The sequence below is a fragment of the Carcharhinus amblyrhynchos genome, chromosome 19 (genome assembly GCF_965287045.1).
Source record: "Carcharhinus amblyrhynchos chromosome 19, sCarAmb.v2.hapA, whole genome shotgun sequence".
Taxonomy (NCBI): Eukaryota; Metazoa; Chordata; class Chondrichthyes; order Carcharhiniformes; family Carcharhinidae; genus Carcharhinus; species Carcharhinus amblyrhynchos.
The window spans coordinates 27,765,369-27,783,935 of NC_137342.1; the positions used below are offsets into that span (position 1 = coordinate 27,765,369).

At 41.8% G+C, this 18,567-nt stretch overlaps 1 protein-coding gene across 5 annotated transcripts in view; it reads left to right on the plus strand.

The window, feature by feature from the left end:
* sema3c (sema domain, immunoglobulin domain (Ig), short basic domain, secreted, (semaphorin) 3C) overlaps positions 1–18,567 on the plus strand; it is a 280,857-nt gene that overhangs the window by 142,887 nt on the left and 119,403 nt on the right. For 4 of the 5 annotated variants that reach the window (XM_080207415.1, XM_080207412.1, XM_080207414.1 and 1 more), the window contains one exon: positions 13,942–14,081. In XM_080207415.1, the coding sequence (XP_080063541.1) occupies positions 13,979–14,081 (103 nt within the window). In that variant the 5' untranslated portion in view covers positions 13,942–13,978. Of the gene's footprint in view, positions 1–735; positions 926–13,941; positions 14,082–18,567 lie in introns of those variants that run through there. The other variant, XM_080207413.1, reaches the window with a different exon arrangement.

The window sequence follows — 18,567 nt, forward strand, 5'->3', positions numbered from 1 at the left end:
TAACACGGCCAATGCACCTAACCTGCACATCTTTGGACTGTGCGAGAAAACCAAAGCGTCCTGTTGAGGGAACCCAACAGACATGGGGAGAACGTGCAGACTCTGCACAGACTGTGACCCAAACCAGGAATTAACCCCAGGTTCCTGGAGCTGTGAAGCAGCAGTCCTAACTACTGTGCCACCATGCCACCCCGAAAATGTGTTACCTGTAAGTTGTATGTTGTGCACCGTTGACTGTAGGCTATAGTAGTACTAATAGTACATAACTAGTTAGTGTAACTGTTGAAATGTGAACTTTAATTCTTTTAATCACATATCTTTCCCTTGCCTTAAAGGAGCTGGTGTTTACCCGAGACAGTGCTCTCTCTACTGTTCACATGTCAGGCTTTGTATCTCTATGAAGGAAAGGGTGAATAGGAGTATAGAATAAGAATAATCACTGCTTACTATACGTTCAGAGACATACGCACAGTGTATCCTGTTATAATTTCTAACAGTATATTTCAGCATTGAGGATACCATCTGACGATTATTGACATCAGGTTTTGCTAATCATGCAATCCCGTGTGGGGTTAGCTGCAGGCTTTGCGAACGGGCCAGTTGAGCAGATCTCAGTGTAATTGGAGACCTACAGTTTGCTTTGGGTCCCTCCCCAATCAGACAGCGCCTTGACTGCTGCCTTGTTATTTGCTCTGACAGTGAGGAGCACGAGCGTATGTTTCAGCTGTCACAGGGATCTTAAGGAACAGTTTGAGAAAAACCCTTTATATTGGCGGGGAGTAAGAAGACAATGAGCTTCCCAACGAGGTGTTAAACAAATCCTGTCACGGCCAATTGTTTAGCGTTGAACTGATTCACTGCAAATCAACCAGTCCTCGGCCATTCAAAACAGTTTGCTGCAGAGTACTCCTCTAACTGATTGTAGGTAGGTACTGATTCTGCATTGTTTCATGATTTAGAAATGGGTGTGCAGAAAAAAAAGCATGTGTCATTTGATGTGTTCCAGCTAAGAAAATTTGCAAACACAAGTTTGACTATTTAGTACTATTAAATAAGGATTTCAGTATGAAACCTTAATAATAGTTCATACGTAACTATCATTAGTGCTTTTACTTTTTAACTCATTATTTGGAGAGTGGTTCAGATCAGTATTCTTTGTGACTGCTTGCATTTCTGCCATAGAGAATTGGCATGAGATTACAAGTTCTATGACAATGCGCATATAATGAATCTGATTCATGTAATGTTCAGAACAGGTTGCTGAAATGGATTAGAATTTTGTAACTAATTCTTCAGATGAGGATGTTTGATCACTGAAATGTTCCAGAACCTGGATAGTGCTTCACAGATATTACCAGCCTCTGCACAGCACAGTGTACTTTTTTGTGCACATGCACATTATAGTAATCTGCGGCGGTGTCATTTTGTCATCTTGCAATCTCTAAGAATTGGCAGTGCTGAATGGCAGAGAATGTCACCATTCGGAATCCTGTATCAGCTTCATTTGGCTTTGCATGGGAACGGTCAGATGGGCACACATAACCAAAAGACTGTCAATTTTGATTTGTTTTTGTATCATAAAATCATGTTTTTACTTCCAAACGATATGGGTCTTAGAAAAAGATTCCCTATTTTGTCTTTCTCTAATTTTATGTTTTAAAATATTGATAAGGAGAGATTAATTAATGCTTTTGCAATAAGATATTACAATATGTACATACTTGAACCATTTTACTTCTGTTTAATTGTGCTAATTGGCATCACCAATTTGATGTGGTGTGTATTTCCTATATAAATAATAGGAGACATTTGTATATGGAATTATGTGTTATAACTATAGTTGGTGGCGAGATACAACAGTTCTAATTCAATTTAGTGATGTCACAAATAGGATGACAAAGCTTTTTTAAACATCAAGGAGATTAAATTATTGCTCTTATGAATTATGCTCTTGGCAGCTATTGGCTTGTATGGTATGCAGTCTTCTGTTCATTTTTCCTTAAATTGTTAGATGGTGAGCACAGACTGGGAGTGGTTTAAATAAGAGAGGAATTAGTGACATTTGAGGTAATGATATCAGGTCAGTGGCGCAATTGTAATACGGGGAATATTCTCTTAGAGAATGCTGCATAATATTCTGTGGGCCATATGTTCCAGCATCCTGCCTGTCTGAGGTGATGAACGAGTGTGTATTTTAGAATAAAATGCAAGGGCATTTTTGTCCATTGTATCAATGCCTTGCAAAAACTGTTTGAGCACCAAGTGAGGGTGGCATGGCAGCACAGTGGTTAGCACTGCTGCTTCACAGCACCAGGGATTTGGGTTTGATTCCTGACTTGAGTCATTGAATAAGTGGAGTTTGCATGTTCTCCCCATGTCTGAGTGGGTTTCCTCCGGTGCTCCAGTTTCCTCCCACATTCTGAAAGAAGTGCATTGATCCAAACAGGCAACGGACTGTGGGGAATTGCACAGTAACTTCATTGCAGTGTTAATATGAGACTTACTTGTGACTAAGAAGTAAAATTTTACTTTTAAGTGAAGAGTCAGGAAATATTGTTGGACTGCTCCCAGCATCGCTGAAAAGTTCATATTTTTTCATTCGGGGTCCAGCCAGGTTTGATTTGATTTATTATTGTCACATGTATTGGGATACAGTGAATAGTTTTGTTTCTTGTGCATAATACAGACAAAACATACCATTCATAGAGTACATAAGGGAGAGTGCAGAATATAATGTTACAGTCATAGCTAGGATGGAGAGAAAGATCAACTTAATACAAGGTAGGTCCATTCAAAAGCCTGCTGGCAGCAGGGAAGAAGCTGTTCTTAAGTAGGTTAATTTGTCATCTCACACTATTGTACGTTTTCTCAACAGAAGAAGGTGGAAGAGAATATGTCTGGGTGCATGTTGGTTGCTTTTCCGAGGCAGTGGGAAGTGTAGGCAGAGTCATTGGGAGGCTGGTTGTGTGATGGACTGGACTACGTCCACAACCCTTTGTAGTTTCTTGCGGTCTTTGTCAGAGCAGGAGTCATACCAAACTATGGTAGCCTTCTGCTGACTATGAACTGAGAATGTGACAACTTAGAGCATCGGGGATCGCACCCCAGCCTCAGGTCAGTGGCCTCGAGTGAGGTGAATGGAGACTCAATAAAAAGTTCCAGTAAAACAAACCCCATTTCTGGCCTTTTAGTATCTTTCAACCATAAAGTGGATAAATGCTTTTAATTTTGTATGACCTTAGAATAATAAGGTTCAGAATGAAGCCATTCAGCGCATTGAGACTGCAGTGGCTCTTATGAGCAGTAATCCAGGTAGACCCATAGTGTTTTCATGCTTCATAGAGTCCCTGCTATGTGGAAGGGGCCCATTCGGCCCATCGAGCCTGCACTGACAGCAATCCCATCCTGGCCTTAACCCTGTAACCGCACGTATTTATCCTACTAATCTTCCTGACACCAAGGGGAAATTTAGCATGGCTAATCCACCTAACCTGCACATCTTTGGAATATGGGAGGAAACCGGAGCAGCAGGAGGAAACCCACGCAGACACGGGGAGAACTCCGCACAGTCACCCAAGGCTGGAATTGAACCTAGTGCTAACCACTGTGCCACCAGGTGATGTCATTTGTGACTTTGGTTAAAGCCATTTTAGTCCTCTATCAAGGACAGAAATTTGATTGGATAAATTCAAAATGCGAAGTTGCAGGAATGATGTACGTAGATTTGAATGGATTTATTATTGTCATGTATTAGCATACAGTGAAAAGTATTGTTTCTTGCACGCTATACAGACAAAGCATACTGTGCATAGAGAAGGATAGAGTTGTAAAAGAAGGAGCTGCTGGAGATGGGGCAGCAGTTTACAAGGACAAAGGATGGGTTTTATGAGGAAGAGTGATGATGATGATGTATGTTTTGACAAGGAGGTGACGGTACTTGTGAAGAGGGAGCCATTAATATGTCAGCCACTATGGTGGCAGAATGGGATGTTGACTAATTGGTGGGTTAGTAACATTGAGGCCAAGGCAGCAGGAGCCCTGTCCCAGAGAAGCTGTACTTAAAAAAGTAATGGGGGGATGCTTAGAACTAGTCGGGAGACCTTGACAAGGTTTAACTTGGTGGGGAAGGGACGGTGTGGATAGATGCAAAATGGATGCACAATATAAGATTCATATAACATGGATATAGTAAAGTACATGTATTATTTTCATATTCTTGCATCTCAACAATATGGGAGATCGGTCAGTTAGTGAAGTAGAGTAGCGTTTTATCTATCGAAAACATGTATTTTGCCAATCTTGTTGTTTCCAGCGATATGTGTTTGCCAGAAGACACACATTTCCCTGGAGGTTCCTGTGGGCTAAGGGTTAAATTTGCCGCATGCCATTTTTCAAATAGTTCAGATCAATCTAAATCAGTTTTTATATCCATGGGTAGCTGCACAGAATACCAAAACAGTTTGGAAAATTTCACAAGCAATCTAGACATTTTTCTAAATGTAATCAAATAGCAGTCTAAGACATTCCATAAATGTGCTACTTAGTTTTAACAAAATCACATTTAGATGAAAGGAAAGGTGGCACAGAGGTTAGCACTGCTGCCTCACAGCACCAGGGACCCGGGTTCAATTCCAGCCTGGGGTGACTGTATGGAGTTTGCACATTCTCCTTATGTTCGTGGTGGTTTCCTCTGGATGCTTCAGTTCCCTCCCATGGTCCAAAGATATGCAGGTAAAGGTGGATTGGCCATGGTAGATTGCCCCTTAATGTCCAAAGATGTGTAGGTTAGGTTGATTGGACATGCTAAATTGCCCCCTGGAGTCAGGGGGAAACAGGGTAAATGCATGGGGTTACAGGGATAGGGCTGAGTGGGATTGTTGCCAGTGCAGCTCAAAGAGCCGAATAGCCTCATTCTGCACTGTAGAGATTCTATGATTCTATGAAAGCCAATTACAAAACTTAATTGTATGTGCTGTTGTGGGTTACCAAATTAATTATCAAAATACATGATTACCTTACCGAATATTATGCAGCAACTAGCAGGGTGAGGGTGCAGTTTATTCTCAGATGATATCAGAAGTCACGATAGTGAAGAATAAAAAATCTGAGATTAAGCAACAACCTACTATCAACTCAGTCCTTCAATGGACTCCTATATCGAAATAGCTCTTGACTCTTTTTAATGTCCTTTCAGCTTCTCAATATGCAATGGTTTCTAACCTATGATATTTTATGTAGAAAATGCCCTTCCTGTAGTGTCATATTTCTTCTGCTCTCCCAAGGTGCTCTTACAGATAGTGAAGGATGTTCTGCTGCCACTTGTGCATGGATTTATTTTTACAAGCAAATATAATGGGGTGTCAAGGAGAAATTATCCACATTTAATACATACATCTGAGCAAGAGGATTGTTCAATTCTTCACAAGATTACAAGATAATTACAGATGAGGATAGTCGGGTTAATGTTTTCAATGGCCATAACAAACTCCTATACCAATATAAGATCCCCTTTCAGATGCTGGAGCAAACCTATTCAGTCTATTGCTGACACTGGGGATCAGCTTTATTGTTCTTGCCTGCACTGCCTCCTGCTAGAATGTCTCCGACAACTTTTGTAAAATGCATGACAAATGCAAACTTTACTCAAGTGTTTTCTGATTGTCTTTCTCAGAAGATTTCCTTTTTATGCTGGTTCATATTTTAAAATTACTATGCAGTGCAATAAATAATACGTGCAGAGTTTGCCTATTCTCCCTGTGTCTGCATGGATTTCTTCCAGATGCTCCTATTTCATCTCACAGTTCAAAGATGTGCAGGTTAGGTGGATTAGCCATGCTAAATTGCCCCTTAGTGTCAGGGTGATTAGCAGGGTAACTACATGGGGTTAAGGGGATAGTGCCTGGGTGGGATTGTTGATGCAGGCTTGAGGGGCCATATGACCACATTTTGCATTGAACAGTTCTGTGGTTCTACATTGCTTTAGCACTTTACCCTGTTCAATGGATATAAGAACTAGATGTTGGTATATCAGATTGAGTTAAGAAAGGTGATAAGTGGAATTTAATGTGACTATTAATACTGTCAAATCATATTAAACATTGTCCACTTCTTTGATTTATACCTTACGTTCTTGGTCATGTTTATATTTTCAGCCTAAGTTACATTTGAGCCCGAGCTTGGCAGACTAAATTAAGGTTGGTTTATTGAAGAGCTTCAAAAATGGTTGTCTTATATCTATGGACTCTGTCTTTATTTATATAACAATGTAGCATATGATGTTGAACATAACATGTTAGAAAGGCGTCAAATTATTAGTCATGAGCTTAGTTGATGTAATTCCGGTACAGAGATGATTTCTGTTGTAAAATATGCATGTCCAACAATATATTTAAGTCAGATATACCTCTGTACTGATTTCCAATGGAAATGTCATACTGTGCAATGAAGTGTATTCTATTCTGAATGTTTCATATTTGTCAAATATGAAACATTCAGAATAGAATACACTTCATTAAATACATTAAATTTGCTTGTACAAAATAATATTTCATTTAGTTTAAATTCCATGTGCCAAGATGGCGAAGGTAAGTTCAATTCTGAAGCCGTCATATAAGAACAATGTTTTCTCTTGTAAGGTAATAGAACACTACAGCACAAACAGGCCCTACGGCCCACAAGTTGCGCTGATCATATCCTTACCTACCTATCTATAACCCTTAATCCCATTAAATTCCATGTACTCATCCAGAAGTCTCTTAAAAGACCCCAGCGAGTTCGCCTCTACCACCACTGATGGCAGCTGATTCCACTCACCCACCACCCTCTGAGTGAAAAACTTACCCCTAATGTAGAACAAGAGGTCATAGTGTTGGGATAAGGGTTGGCAGATTTAAAACAGATGAGGAAAAATTGCTTCTCTCAAAGGGTTGTGAGTCTGTGGAATTCATTGCTCCAGAGTATGGTGGATGCCGGGACTTTGAGTAAATTTAAGGAAGAGGTGGACAGATTTTTAATTAGTAAGAGTTCAAAAGACTATGGTAAATGGTCAGGAAAGCAGAGTTGAGGCTGAGCTAAGATAATCCATAATTTTATTAAATGATGGAGCAGGTCGAGGGGCTAAAGTGCCTACTCCTGCTCCTAGTTCTTTTGATTCTTTTGATTATGATATAAAAATGACTAGCCTGATAATTTTCTGACTATGCAAAAAAGTAATTCTGTCCATTTTAACATGGGTGATATAAGTGATATATGTTCAGTTACTAAATGGTCACAGAACTAAACAGAATAGTATGCATCAATAGCCTGTGGATAAGAATGCAAAACACAGCAATCTTTCTATATGGATACTTTTCGTCGAGTAAACTCTAATTTGACCTTGACAATTACCATAGCATTAAGCAGTGAGAAAAGGACAAAGGTTAAGAAAACTCCAAAGTTTGTTCAACAAAATACTATCATGTGTAACAAAATTATATAAGGGACTACACACACATGCATACACACAGACGCATGCATACAAACACAAATACATGCGCGCATGCACACACACATACATACATGTTGTGAACATAGCCCAATCCATCACACAAACCAGCCTCCCATCCATTGACTCTGTCTGCACTTCTCACTGTTCCTGCTGCCTTGGCAAAGCAGCCAGCATAATCTAGGAGCCACGCACCCCAAATATTCTCTCTTCCACCTTCATTCATTGGGAAAAAGGTACAAAAGCTTGAGGTCACGTACCAACTGACTCAAGAACAGCTTCTTTCCTGCTGCCATCAGACTTTTGAATGGACCTGCCTTGCATTAAGTTGATTTTTCTCTACACCCTAACTGTGACTGTAACACTACATTCTGCAGTCTCATTTCCTTCTCTGTACGGTCTGTGTAATGTAAAAGAAACAATACTTTTCACTGCATACTAACACACGTGACAATAATAAATCAAATCAAATCAAATAAAACTAGGTGTATTATTTAGACGAGTGGTTGGCACTCTTCTGGTACTCTTTGGAACAACAATCAATAATTTGATTATCACCATTACTGCCATCGACTAGAACAGAAAGGTTGATCTGGTATAACTCCTACGAAAACATGCCATATACATTGTGGTCTGTGACTTATATAAGAAAATAATCTTCCAATGCAAGTTGGCTAAATGAGACATTGGAGAGCACTGCTGATTAATTGTTTCACTAACAACATAATCGAGAATTGGGGGGAGATCTGGAAGTTCTGCGGGTGATTGTTAACAGTTCTGTAGCAACCCAGTGTTCATGATGTGGAGATGCCGGCATTGGACTGGGTTAAACACAGTAAGAAGCCTGACAACACCAGGTTTAGCCAAGTTCCGTACACTTGAGGACGGTCTCAACAGGGATCTTGGGTTCATGTCGCACTATCTGTAATCACCATGACTCGCCTGGGTTTGTAAAACCTCACTTACTGTACTGTCTGGAGACAATACACATCTCTTTAACCTGTGCCCAGTGCTCCTTCCACTCACATTGTTGGCCACTTTAAGACTTGAATAGCAGTTTAGGTGTAAAGATTCGCATTCTAATCAGTAATCTGTAAACTGTCTGTGCTTTATATGCTCTGTCTGAGGCCAGAACTCTTCATTCCCCTGACGAAGAGGGGAACGTCGAAAGCTTGTGAGTTTACTATCAAATAAATCGGTTGGACTAAAACCTGGTGTTGTCAGACTTCTTACTGTGCAACCCAGTATCACAGGTAACTGAGTGTCTACAGACAGACAGATAGCTATGAGCCTGAGGGCTAAACCGCCTGTCATTTATGATAGCTACCACAGTAGAACATTGAGATTTCTCAGTTCTTAAGTTGTCAGATAAAACGGTGTCTTAGGGAAATTAAGGGAATGGATGGTGGAAGGTTCAAAACTTGAAAGATCAGCTTGGCTTCCAGTAAGATTACCTCTCCAACCTCCAATCCTCCTTCCACCAGTAAATCAAATCACAGCATGCACTTGCGGTAATTATCGAGATGCTGGGTGGAATTATCCCGAAAAAAGTGTTGAGTTCACATGAAAACTGGAATAATTCATGTTGGTTTTTTCAATGGGAGTTCAGAGAAGAATCTTCCACACTCTGTGCATTGCAATTGCCACCAGTGTGAATATCATTAGGTTTCAATGGGTGGGGTATATTCCCACTGGAGAGGCTGAAACCAGCAGACTCAGTGGGCCACTTTGCATGCGCTGATCTGTCAGTGCTGAGGTCGGTGATCCATACTGATGGCCTCCCACTTGCTGGCCAGCCCTGCGACCCCTGCAATGCCAGCTCTCCGTTACCCCGCGGTCTGATCATTGCTCCAACCCCTCCCCGGTGATCTCCAGCACCCCCCTCCAAACCACCCCCCACTCCCCCCCAGCAGTAATCTCCCATGCAGTGCTGACTCCCCTAGCAGGCTGAATGTCACCCCCTGGCTGACTCCGCCCCCCCATCCCCCTCCTCCCCACCCCCAGGCCAGCCCAACCGATCGCTAGCCTCCCTGCTTCCCTCACCAATCCCGACTGTAGAGTGGCAGTGGGACCCCTTGCCCCTTCTGATCACCGCCTAGGCCCTGCACTCATTTACCCTGCCCCCTTGTCACTGTCCCATGCCCGATGCACTGTGCCAAGGTATCCCCTAGACGTGGGCTCTTTGCCTGTTGGGCAGTGTCAGGGGGCATAGGCTGGCACTGCCAGGGTGCCAATGCCCACAGGTACTCCCCCAGCACTCGATCCTCTGAGGGTCCCGATTGGCCCCCTTCACTCTAGCAGTGTTGCGTAGCTAGCTCCCCAAAGGTGGGGAGCTATTGTAAGCCCTGCTGAAAATAAAACAAAGTGGGCCTGGAGATTTCAGTCCCAGGCCTGCTAATCATATTAAATTATATTAAAATGACCATGTAAATGGTCTTTGCACCTACCCGCTGATTTCCGGCACAGAGTAGACACTGCTAGCGGGGAGATGCTAGCAGGGTGCGTACGCTCACACGAATCTCGCAAATCAGCCAATGCAAGAATCTCCTGGCCCGCCACACTAAAAAATTAGGCTAGTGCGTTGGGAGAATCGCAGCCATTGTGTTTCCGTCTTCCACTGTTTCTGTTAAAAGTTACTTCTGCTGAGCGGGAGAACCTCCACAGGAGAACATTAAACATTTCCCTCCTTGAAACACGTGCTATTTTCATTCTGCAGGGCTCCTGACTTTATACACAAGGATCAGACCAGATAACGTAGCATAATTCACCCTGTTCCTCCCATGTGAAAAGATATCACACTTTCTTTTTCAATAAACCACACAATATTCTACCATGTTATCACTGGAGTGAAATTATGAGCATAAATCAGCCAGATCTGCTTGGTTGAAGGATAGTGAGATCAATTGTAGCACTTCCACTGCCATGCCAACTGAGATTCACAGATTCAGTACAGATTGACATTGGAATATTTCTGAGTTTAGAACCACCCAGGTAATAACTGTTCATTAACCCACTAGTACAAGAAAAGCAGTGTACTCTTACACTTAAATCAAATATTGCCAACCAGGCAGGTGCTTGGGAAATCCTGACACCTATCGTGGTTTCACCTCGGCAGATGTAAAGAAAATGTGTGCGTGTGTGAAAAATCTACAGATACGTTTAAGTTCAAACGTACTCTTGGGATTCAGATGAGTTTTCATAAACATTGTAACACAATCCCAGCTGCAAGATAATAGCACAGCCTTGGAACACATTCCCGGCCATCTGTTATACTTTAGCAATGTCACAAATTGACATGACATTAATATGACAAGTTTGCTACCTCCTTATCTCTATGTCTCTTGTGCCCTTCTCTTTCTGCTTTGGTGATGCCCTTCACTTTAGGCCTTTGTCGTCCCTAGTTTTCCCAACAGAAATAAAACACTCGTGTCGGCAAAGTTATGTTGGTATTTTTTAACGCTTGGGGCATGACGGAGTGTGCAATATTAGTGAGCCCGTGGGAAACATGAATTACAGAATCAGGATGACTCCCTGTGACCTGTACCACCTGTGAACACAACTGCCCATTGGAAGGTCAGTGCCTTAGAGTTGGCCCTGTGCTACCCAAATCTATCTTAACAAGATAATATAAATGTATATTTGCCTCCTTGATGTAAACGCAGATCCAGTATGGATCTGAGAAATCAACTGACAATCCAATCTCAATGTTGTCCTTTGCAATAAGCAGAGAGAATATCCTGGGGGTAAAAGACTAGAAAGTGAATGTGGCAATTGTCGGGCAGCACAAAAGAATTCCATGATGATTTGTGGGTTTAATATTGATTGAAGGTTTTGCACTCCAACGTTAATGTTTCTAAAACATTCTCTTGCATATTTTTCATGTTCAATAGATGGATGTGACAGGATATTGAGTTGTAAATCAGGATTTTGAAAAACAATGGCAGCTTTTAAATCTGTTGGCCATATGTTGTCTTCATTGCGAACTCAATGCTCCGTGATCAAAGCACCCAGTTGTGATTAACCAGGATCTTTTCAATCCTTCTTGTATTCAGGCAGCTTCCTACATACTATTACTCAAAATTATTTCTTCATATTTCTTTCTAATATATGTGAAGGCTTTTCTTTTATATCCAAATCAATCCAATTAACTTATATCATGAATATCTCTTTAAAAATAACACTTCAGCATGTATTTTTAAAGCGGATAAGTAACATCTATTAAGAATAATAAAGATCATAATAAATTTATTAAGAAGAATATTGTGTGCCAGTAATAGATAAAAACGTTTGCCCAAAAGTAACAAACTCGTTCATCGATAAAAGACTTATAAAATAGTTAATGTTAGCGTGAATGTGATGATGGTTAAAAGCAGGTGGTGGTCATATGCACTAAATGCCATTTCAAAGGGCAAATATTTATGCCTCAAAGCCAGAAAACTAGGAAGTGTTTACATTTTTCATACACACTATTCAACCACTGGTGTGGTCGCTGGAAACAATGTTCATTCCTGAAAGGTTTTTCCAGGAGTAGGCCCTGTCCATGTACAATGAAGATGACAAACAGCTGGAATGGTCATTTCAGTATAAGACTAATGGAGCAACACAGGCAAGAGTTAATTTTCTAAATTGGACATCAAGGTGCTTTGTTTGGATCATGTTAATTTTGGCTTCATGAAGCTGTGTGGAATGGAATAGGTTCCAACTGTGGATAATGGATGCCAATTTGATGATCTCCGTGTAAACCATGGAACCTGATGACACAAATATTACCCTTCCACTATTTAAATTCATTTAATAAACATCAACTTACATTATGGGTGGGATTTTCCAGCCCTTCCAGTCGGTGGGATCTTGCGATCCTGCCAAAGATGACTTCACCATGGCAGGTTCCCCCACTGATTGGACAGGTGAGCGACGCATTGGCGGGAACGGAAAATCCCACCAGCAGTCAATAATAAGCATCCTCCACCACTGGAAAACATGCTCTGGGGAGATTGGAAAATCCCACCATATGTTAATGTAAGTTGTAATGTAAAAAATTTCAAAGCACTTCACAGGAGCATTGTAAAACAAAGTATATGACACCAAGTCACTTAAGGAGATATTAGGCCAGATGGTCAAAAAGGAATGCTTTAAGGAGTGGAGAAAACTGAGGCAGAGAAGTGTAGGGAGAGATTCAAGAGCTTGGGACCAACACAATTCTAGGCATAGCCATCAACAGTGGCAGTAGTTTAAGTTTATTTTGTTAGTGCCATAAATCCGCTTACATGAACAGTCCAATGAATTTACTGTGAAAACCTTTAGTGACCACACTCCAGTGCCTGTTCGGGTACACTGAGGGAGAATTTAGCATGGCCAATGCACCTAACCAGCACTAAACGAAAATTAAAGATGCTCAAAAGGCCAGAATACAAAGAGGCCAACAAATATCTTTTTTTATTTAGTCGTGGGACATGGGCATCGCTGGCTGACCAACATTTGTTGCCCATCCCTGGTAGGGAGGGTTGTGGGCCTGAAAGAGATTCCAGAGATAGGGATGGGCAAGGCCATGGAGGAATTTGAAAACAAGGATGCAAATATTAAAATGAAAAACATTGCTTGACTGGGAGCCAGAGATCAGTGGTGACAGGGGTGGATTAAGGGGACAGGACTTGAGTGAAGAAATGACCAGCAGGATTTGGAATGTTTTAAGTTTACAGAGGGTAGAATGTGAAAGAGCAGCAAGCAGCTAATTGGAATAGTTGAGTTTTGAGGTAAGAAAGGGTTTCAGCAGCTGATGAGCTGAATCAGGAGTAAAGTCAGGCTAGGTTACAGAGGTGGAAATTGACAGTCACAGTGATAAATTTGCTGATTTATCACAGTGATAAATATGCTCCAACTTGATTTTCCTACAGATTTTCAATAAGCCACATTCAAGTATGGAAATACAGGCAAGTCTTCAGAGGACATAAAACAAAACTCAGTGTATTAATTAAAGTTTAAACTCTCTCAACTGAATCCCAAGCTAGCAACTTGCTCCCATTTGTCCTAGGGAAAACAATTTTATGTAGGACATAGGACATTGGTTAGTACTGCTGTCTCACAGCACTAAGGACCCAGGTTTGATTCCCGGCTTGGATCACTGTCTGTGTGGAGTCTGCATGTTCTCCTCGTATCTGCGAGGGTTTCCTCCGGGTGCCCTGGTTTCTTCCCACAGTCCAAAAGACAGGCTGGTTAGGTGCATTAGCCATGCTAAATTCTCCCTCAATGTATCCAAACAGGCACCGGAGTGTGGCAAGTACGGGATTTTCACATTAACTTCATAGTAGTGTTAATGTAAGCCTACTTGTGACACCAATAAATAAACTTTAAACTTTTTTTAGTGGATTAAAGTGAATACATTTCTCCAGATGTCTCAAGACATAATGGGTATATATTAAAAATATCTCTGTAATAATGTTCTCTCAATTTTTCTGCAGCTTATTCTGATCAGACAGAATACTGATTGCTCACAAAATGGCCAAGCTATTTCACCTTGTGGTCCTGGGAATCTTTTTGGAGTGCAGGAAAATTTTCAGTCATCAGCAGATCTTGCCGCGTGTGGGCCTCACATTTGAAGGTAAGTGCAAAATATTGAGAGTATAAATTCCGACGTTCAGCAGTGTTAAATATCCATTTCCTGATTATGTGTTGGGCTTTTCATTGACAAAGCAGCAATATTGTAAAAGAAACTGAAGAAAGGTGTGTCTGTGTGCTGTAGAATAGACACAGCTGTGACTACATTTTTGTGGAAGTTACTGAGGTCAAATGGTCCACAGGCGTCTAATGCAGTCCTTCTTTTGTGTGCAAGCAAGTAAGAAAGTCCTTCAGCATATCAGCAGATCGGATGTTGGTTAATTAGGCGTTAAGTGTGTATAAAAGGATTATTTGTTCAGCAAAGAAAATTTTAAACAGCACCAATATTTTCCACTCTGACGAAGGATCATTCGGACTTGAAACGTTGGTTCTGTTCTCTCTCCAGAGATGCTGTCAGAAGTGCTGAGATTTTCATTTTATGGTTCAACATTTTGGCCAGAATTTTACCCCCCACCACCCCTCACCCTTCCTCCCAGCCTCACCCAACCCCACGCCCACCCTCACCTGCCACAGGAATTGGAGTGGGCGAGGGGCAGAACCTGAGGTAGGATTTTATGGTTTTAGGAAGAGCGAGACCATAAAATCCCACCCTTTAAATGATTTATTCATACGATCATTTGTAATTCTGTCTCATATTCACTTCAACAGAAGAAATAGATGAACGTTTGTATATTTGGGAATTTTATTCTGTGCAACTGATAGAATCTGTATGTAGAGAGGCAGAATGGAACATTTTTGAGCTGAAATTTAGAAATCAAGAAAAAATGCACAATTAATTTGTTTTGTGGCAAAATAATTTACTTGCTTCCTTTGGAACATCTGTTTTCACATTAAACAGCATCTGATTAGCTTTCCATGTCTGAACATGAATGGAAGAGGGGCATTTTACATGAGTGACCAGCAAGATAACATGGATGTCTCAGTGAAGAGAGGGAGCAAACCAGAGTTCCAACCCTCATAGAATCATAGAATCCCTACTGTGCAGAAACAGGCCATTTGGCCCATCAAGCCTGCACCGACCACAATGAATGGAAGAGGGGCATTTTACATGAGTGACCAGCAAGAGAACATGGATGTCTCAGTGAAGAGAGGGAGCAAACCAGAGTTCCAACCCTCATAGAATCATAGAATCCCTACTGTGCAGAAACAGGCCATTTGGCCCATCAAGCCTGCACCGACCACAATCACACCCAGGCCCTATCCCTGTAACCCCACGTATTTACCCTGTTCATCCCCCTGACATTAAGGGGCAATTTAGCATGGCCAATCAACATAAGAGGCACATGTTTAGACTGTGGGAGGAAACCGGAGCATCCAGAGGAAACCCGTGCATATATGGGGAGAATGTGCAAACTCCACATGGACATTCACCCGAGATTGGAATTGAACCTGGGTTCTTGACACTATGAGGCAGCAGTGCTAACCACTGTGCCATCATGCTGCCATGACACCCTGAACTGGCGTTTTTTCCTTTTTGCAAAGGTTTTCTTGTTTTTTTGGAAACAATTATGTCATTAATTACCAACACCAACCAAACTCAGATATCTCACTGATTGTCAGTCCCGAATTCTGAGCTGGAATTCTGGTCCCAGATCACCAGAGACACAGAGTGAGGTAGGAACCCTATATTGGGTTATTGACTTAGAGCCAGGAATGCTACCAGTAATAAGCTATTCTGATTTTTTTTAAATTAGATTCGGTGCAAGGCTAAAACATTGTTCCTGATCAGTTGAGTTATTGGCTAAAGTTCACCTGAAAATAATAAATTGGAAGGAATGTAAAATGTTGCTCTGATTTACACAATGTATAACACTTATGAAATAAATCTGGTGAAGGTATTTGAGGATTGAGTCCACTTCCTGTGTGGAACTGTCACTTTGTGTCACAATGTCCAATAAAGAGGCATTCAGCAAATATCAGTTATGAAGCTGTCAACAAACTTTGCTCTACTGAACTCCTACAGGTTGACATTCCCAGCCCTTCCATCAATTAGGAAAAATTTGAGCCAGCAAACTTAGAACTGTTGAGAGCACAGCAACATATGATGAACGTGAGTGGAAATCTCATGCTTCCCTCACACCTCCAATGCTCTGTGACTTAAATTATCAGTGCCCAAGAATGAGAAATTGAACTTATGCCCAAAGTTGGCAGAGTCATTTCCCCACAGCCTTGCAATGATGGCCCAAACTAAATTAGAGTTTTGGTTTCATTTAATGTCAGAGGCACCAGGCAGGCATCACACTTCAGGTCACCTCTGTAGAAAGGCAGTAAATCAGCATGAAATAGCCAGCAGTTAATAAGAACTTAGAACTGGGAGCAGGAGGAGGCAATTCAGCCCCTTGAGCCTCCTCCACCATTCAATACGATCAGGGCTGATCGCATCTCAGCCTCAACTTCACTTATCTGTCCATTCTCCATAACCTTTTACTCATTACTGATTAAAACTCCGTCTATCTCCTCCTTAAATTTACTCAACGTCCCAGCATCCACCGTACTGTGGGGTAGCGAATTACATAAATTCACAACCCTTTGAGAGAAGTAGTTTCTCCGCATCTCTTTTAAATCTGCTACCCCTTATCCTAAAACTGTGACCTTCTTATTTTAAATTGCCCCACAAGAGGAAGCATCTGCTCCACATCGACTTTTATCACTACCTTTTATCATCTTATATACCTTAATTAGATCTCCTCTAGAGATCTAGAGAGTATAGGCCAAACTCTAGAGAGTATAGGCCTAAACTCTAGAGAGTATAGGCCTAAACTGCTCAATCTCTCTTCATAAGACAAACCCCCCATCCCAGGAATCAACCTAGTGGACCTCCTCTGAACTGCCTCGCATGCCACTACATCATTTCTCAAATAAAAGAACCAAAACTGTACACAGTACTCCAGGTACAGTCTCACTAATGCCTTGTATAGTTGCAGCAACACTTCCTTACTTCTATACTCTATCCCTTTAGCAATAAATGCCAAAATTCCATTTCCTTATTACCTGCTGTACCTGCGTAACAGTTTTCTGCAACTCATGTACAAGGACACCCAGATCCCTCTGCACTGAAGCATCCCGATGTCTCTCTCCATTTAGATAAAAAGTTGCCTTTCCATTTTGCAACCATAGGATGTGGCAGCTGAGGGATTTTCACAGTAACTTCGTTGCAGTGTTAATGTAAGCCTGTTGTAACACTCGTAAATAAACTGAACTAAACTAATCTCATACTTATCCATGTTAAACTCCATCTGCCCCATTTTGACGCACTCACCTAATCTACCTACTTCCATTTGTAAATTTATAAAAACATAGAAACATAGAAAAACCAGGACAAAATACAGGTCCTTCAGCCCACAAAGTTGTGCTGAACATGTGCCTACCTGAGAGATTACTAGGCTTACCTATAACCCTCTAGGCATATAATCCCTATAATCCCTCAAGGCAGGGAATTATAGGCCGCTTAGTTTAACGTCTGTTGTAGGTAAAGTGTTAGAATCCGTGATCAAGGAGAAAATAGCGAGGCATCTTGAGGAGAATTGTTTGATAGAGCAGACGCAGCACAGTTTCGTTAAGGGGAAGTCGTGTCTGACAAATTTACTGGAGTTCTATGAGGATGTGTCTAGGGCGGTGGATAGAGGAGAGCCAGTGGATGTGGTGTTTCTTGATTTTCAGAAGGCGTTTGACAAGGTACCTCACAAGAGGTTATTACAGAAGGTAAGGGGGCATGGAGTTGGGGGTAGGGTGTTAGCGTGGATAGAGGATTAGTTGTCAAATAGGAGGCAGAGAGTGGGGGTCAATGGGTGCTATTCGGATTGGCGGTTGGTTACTAGTGGAGTGCCCCAGGGGTCGGTGCTGGGGCCTCAGCTATTTACCATTTATATAGGTGATCTGGAGGAGGGAACCGAGTGTATGGTGTCGAAATTTGCTGATGACACCAAGATTGGTGGAACGGCAAATTGCGCGGAGGGTGTGGAGAGTCTGCAGAAGGATCTAGATAGGCTGGGCGAATGGGCCAGGAACTGGCAAATGGAATTTAATGTTGGCAAGTGTGAAGTTATCCACTTTGGTAGGAATAATGGTAGGAAGGACTATTACTTACGTGGCGAAAAACTGCAGCAGGCGACGGTGCAGAGGGACCTCGGGGTCCTTGTGCATGAGTCGCAAAAACCCAGCCTACAGGTGCAGCAGGTGGTCAGGAAAGCGAATGGGATGCTGGCCTTCATAGCGAGGGGGATTGAATATAAAAGTAGGGAGGTCTTGCTGCAGCTGTATAGGGCATTGGTGAGGCCGCAGCTGGAGTACTGTGTGCAGTTTTGGTCGCCGCACTTACGCAAGGATATTTTGGCCTTGGAGGGAGTGCAGAGGAGGTTTATTAGGCTGATACCGGAGTTGAGGGGGTTGAACTATGAGGAGAGGCTGAATAAACTAGGCTTGTACTCGTTAGAGTTTAGAAGAATGAGGGGAGATCTCATTGAGACATA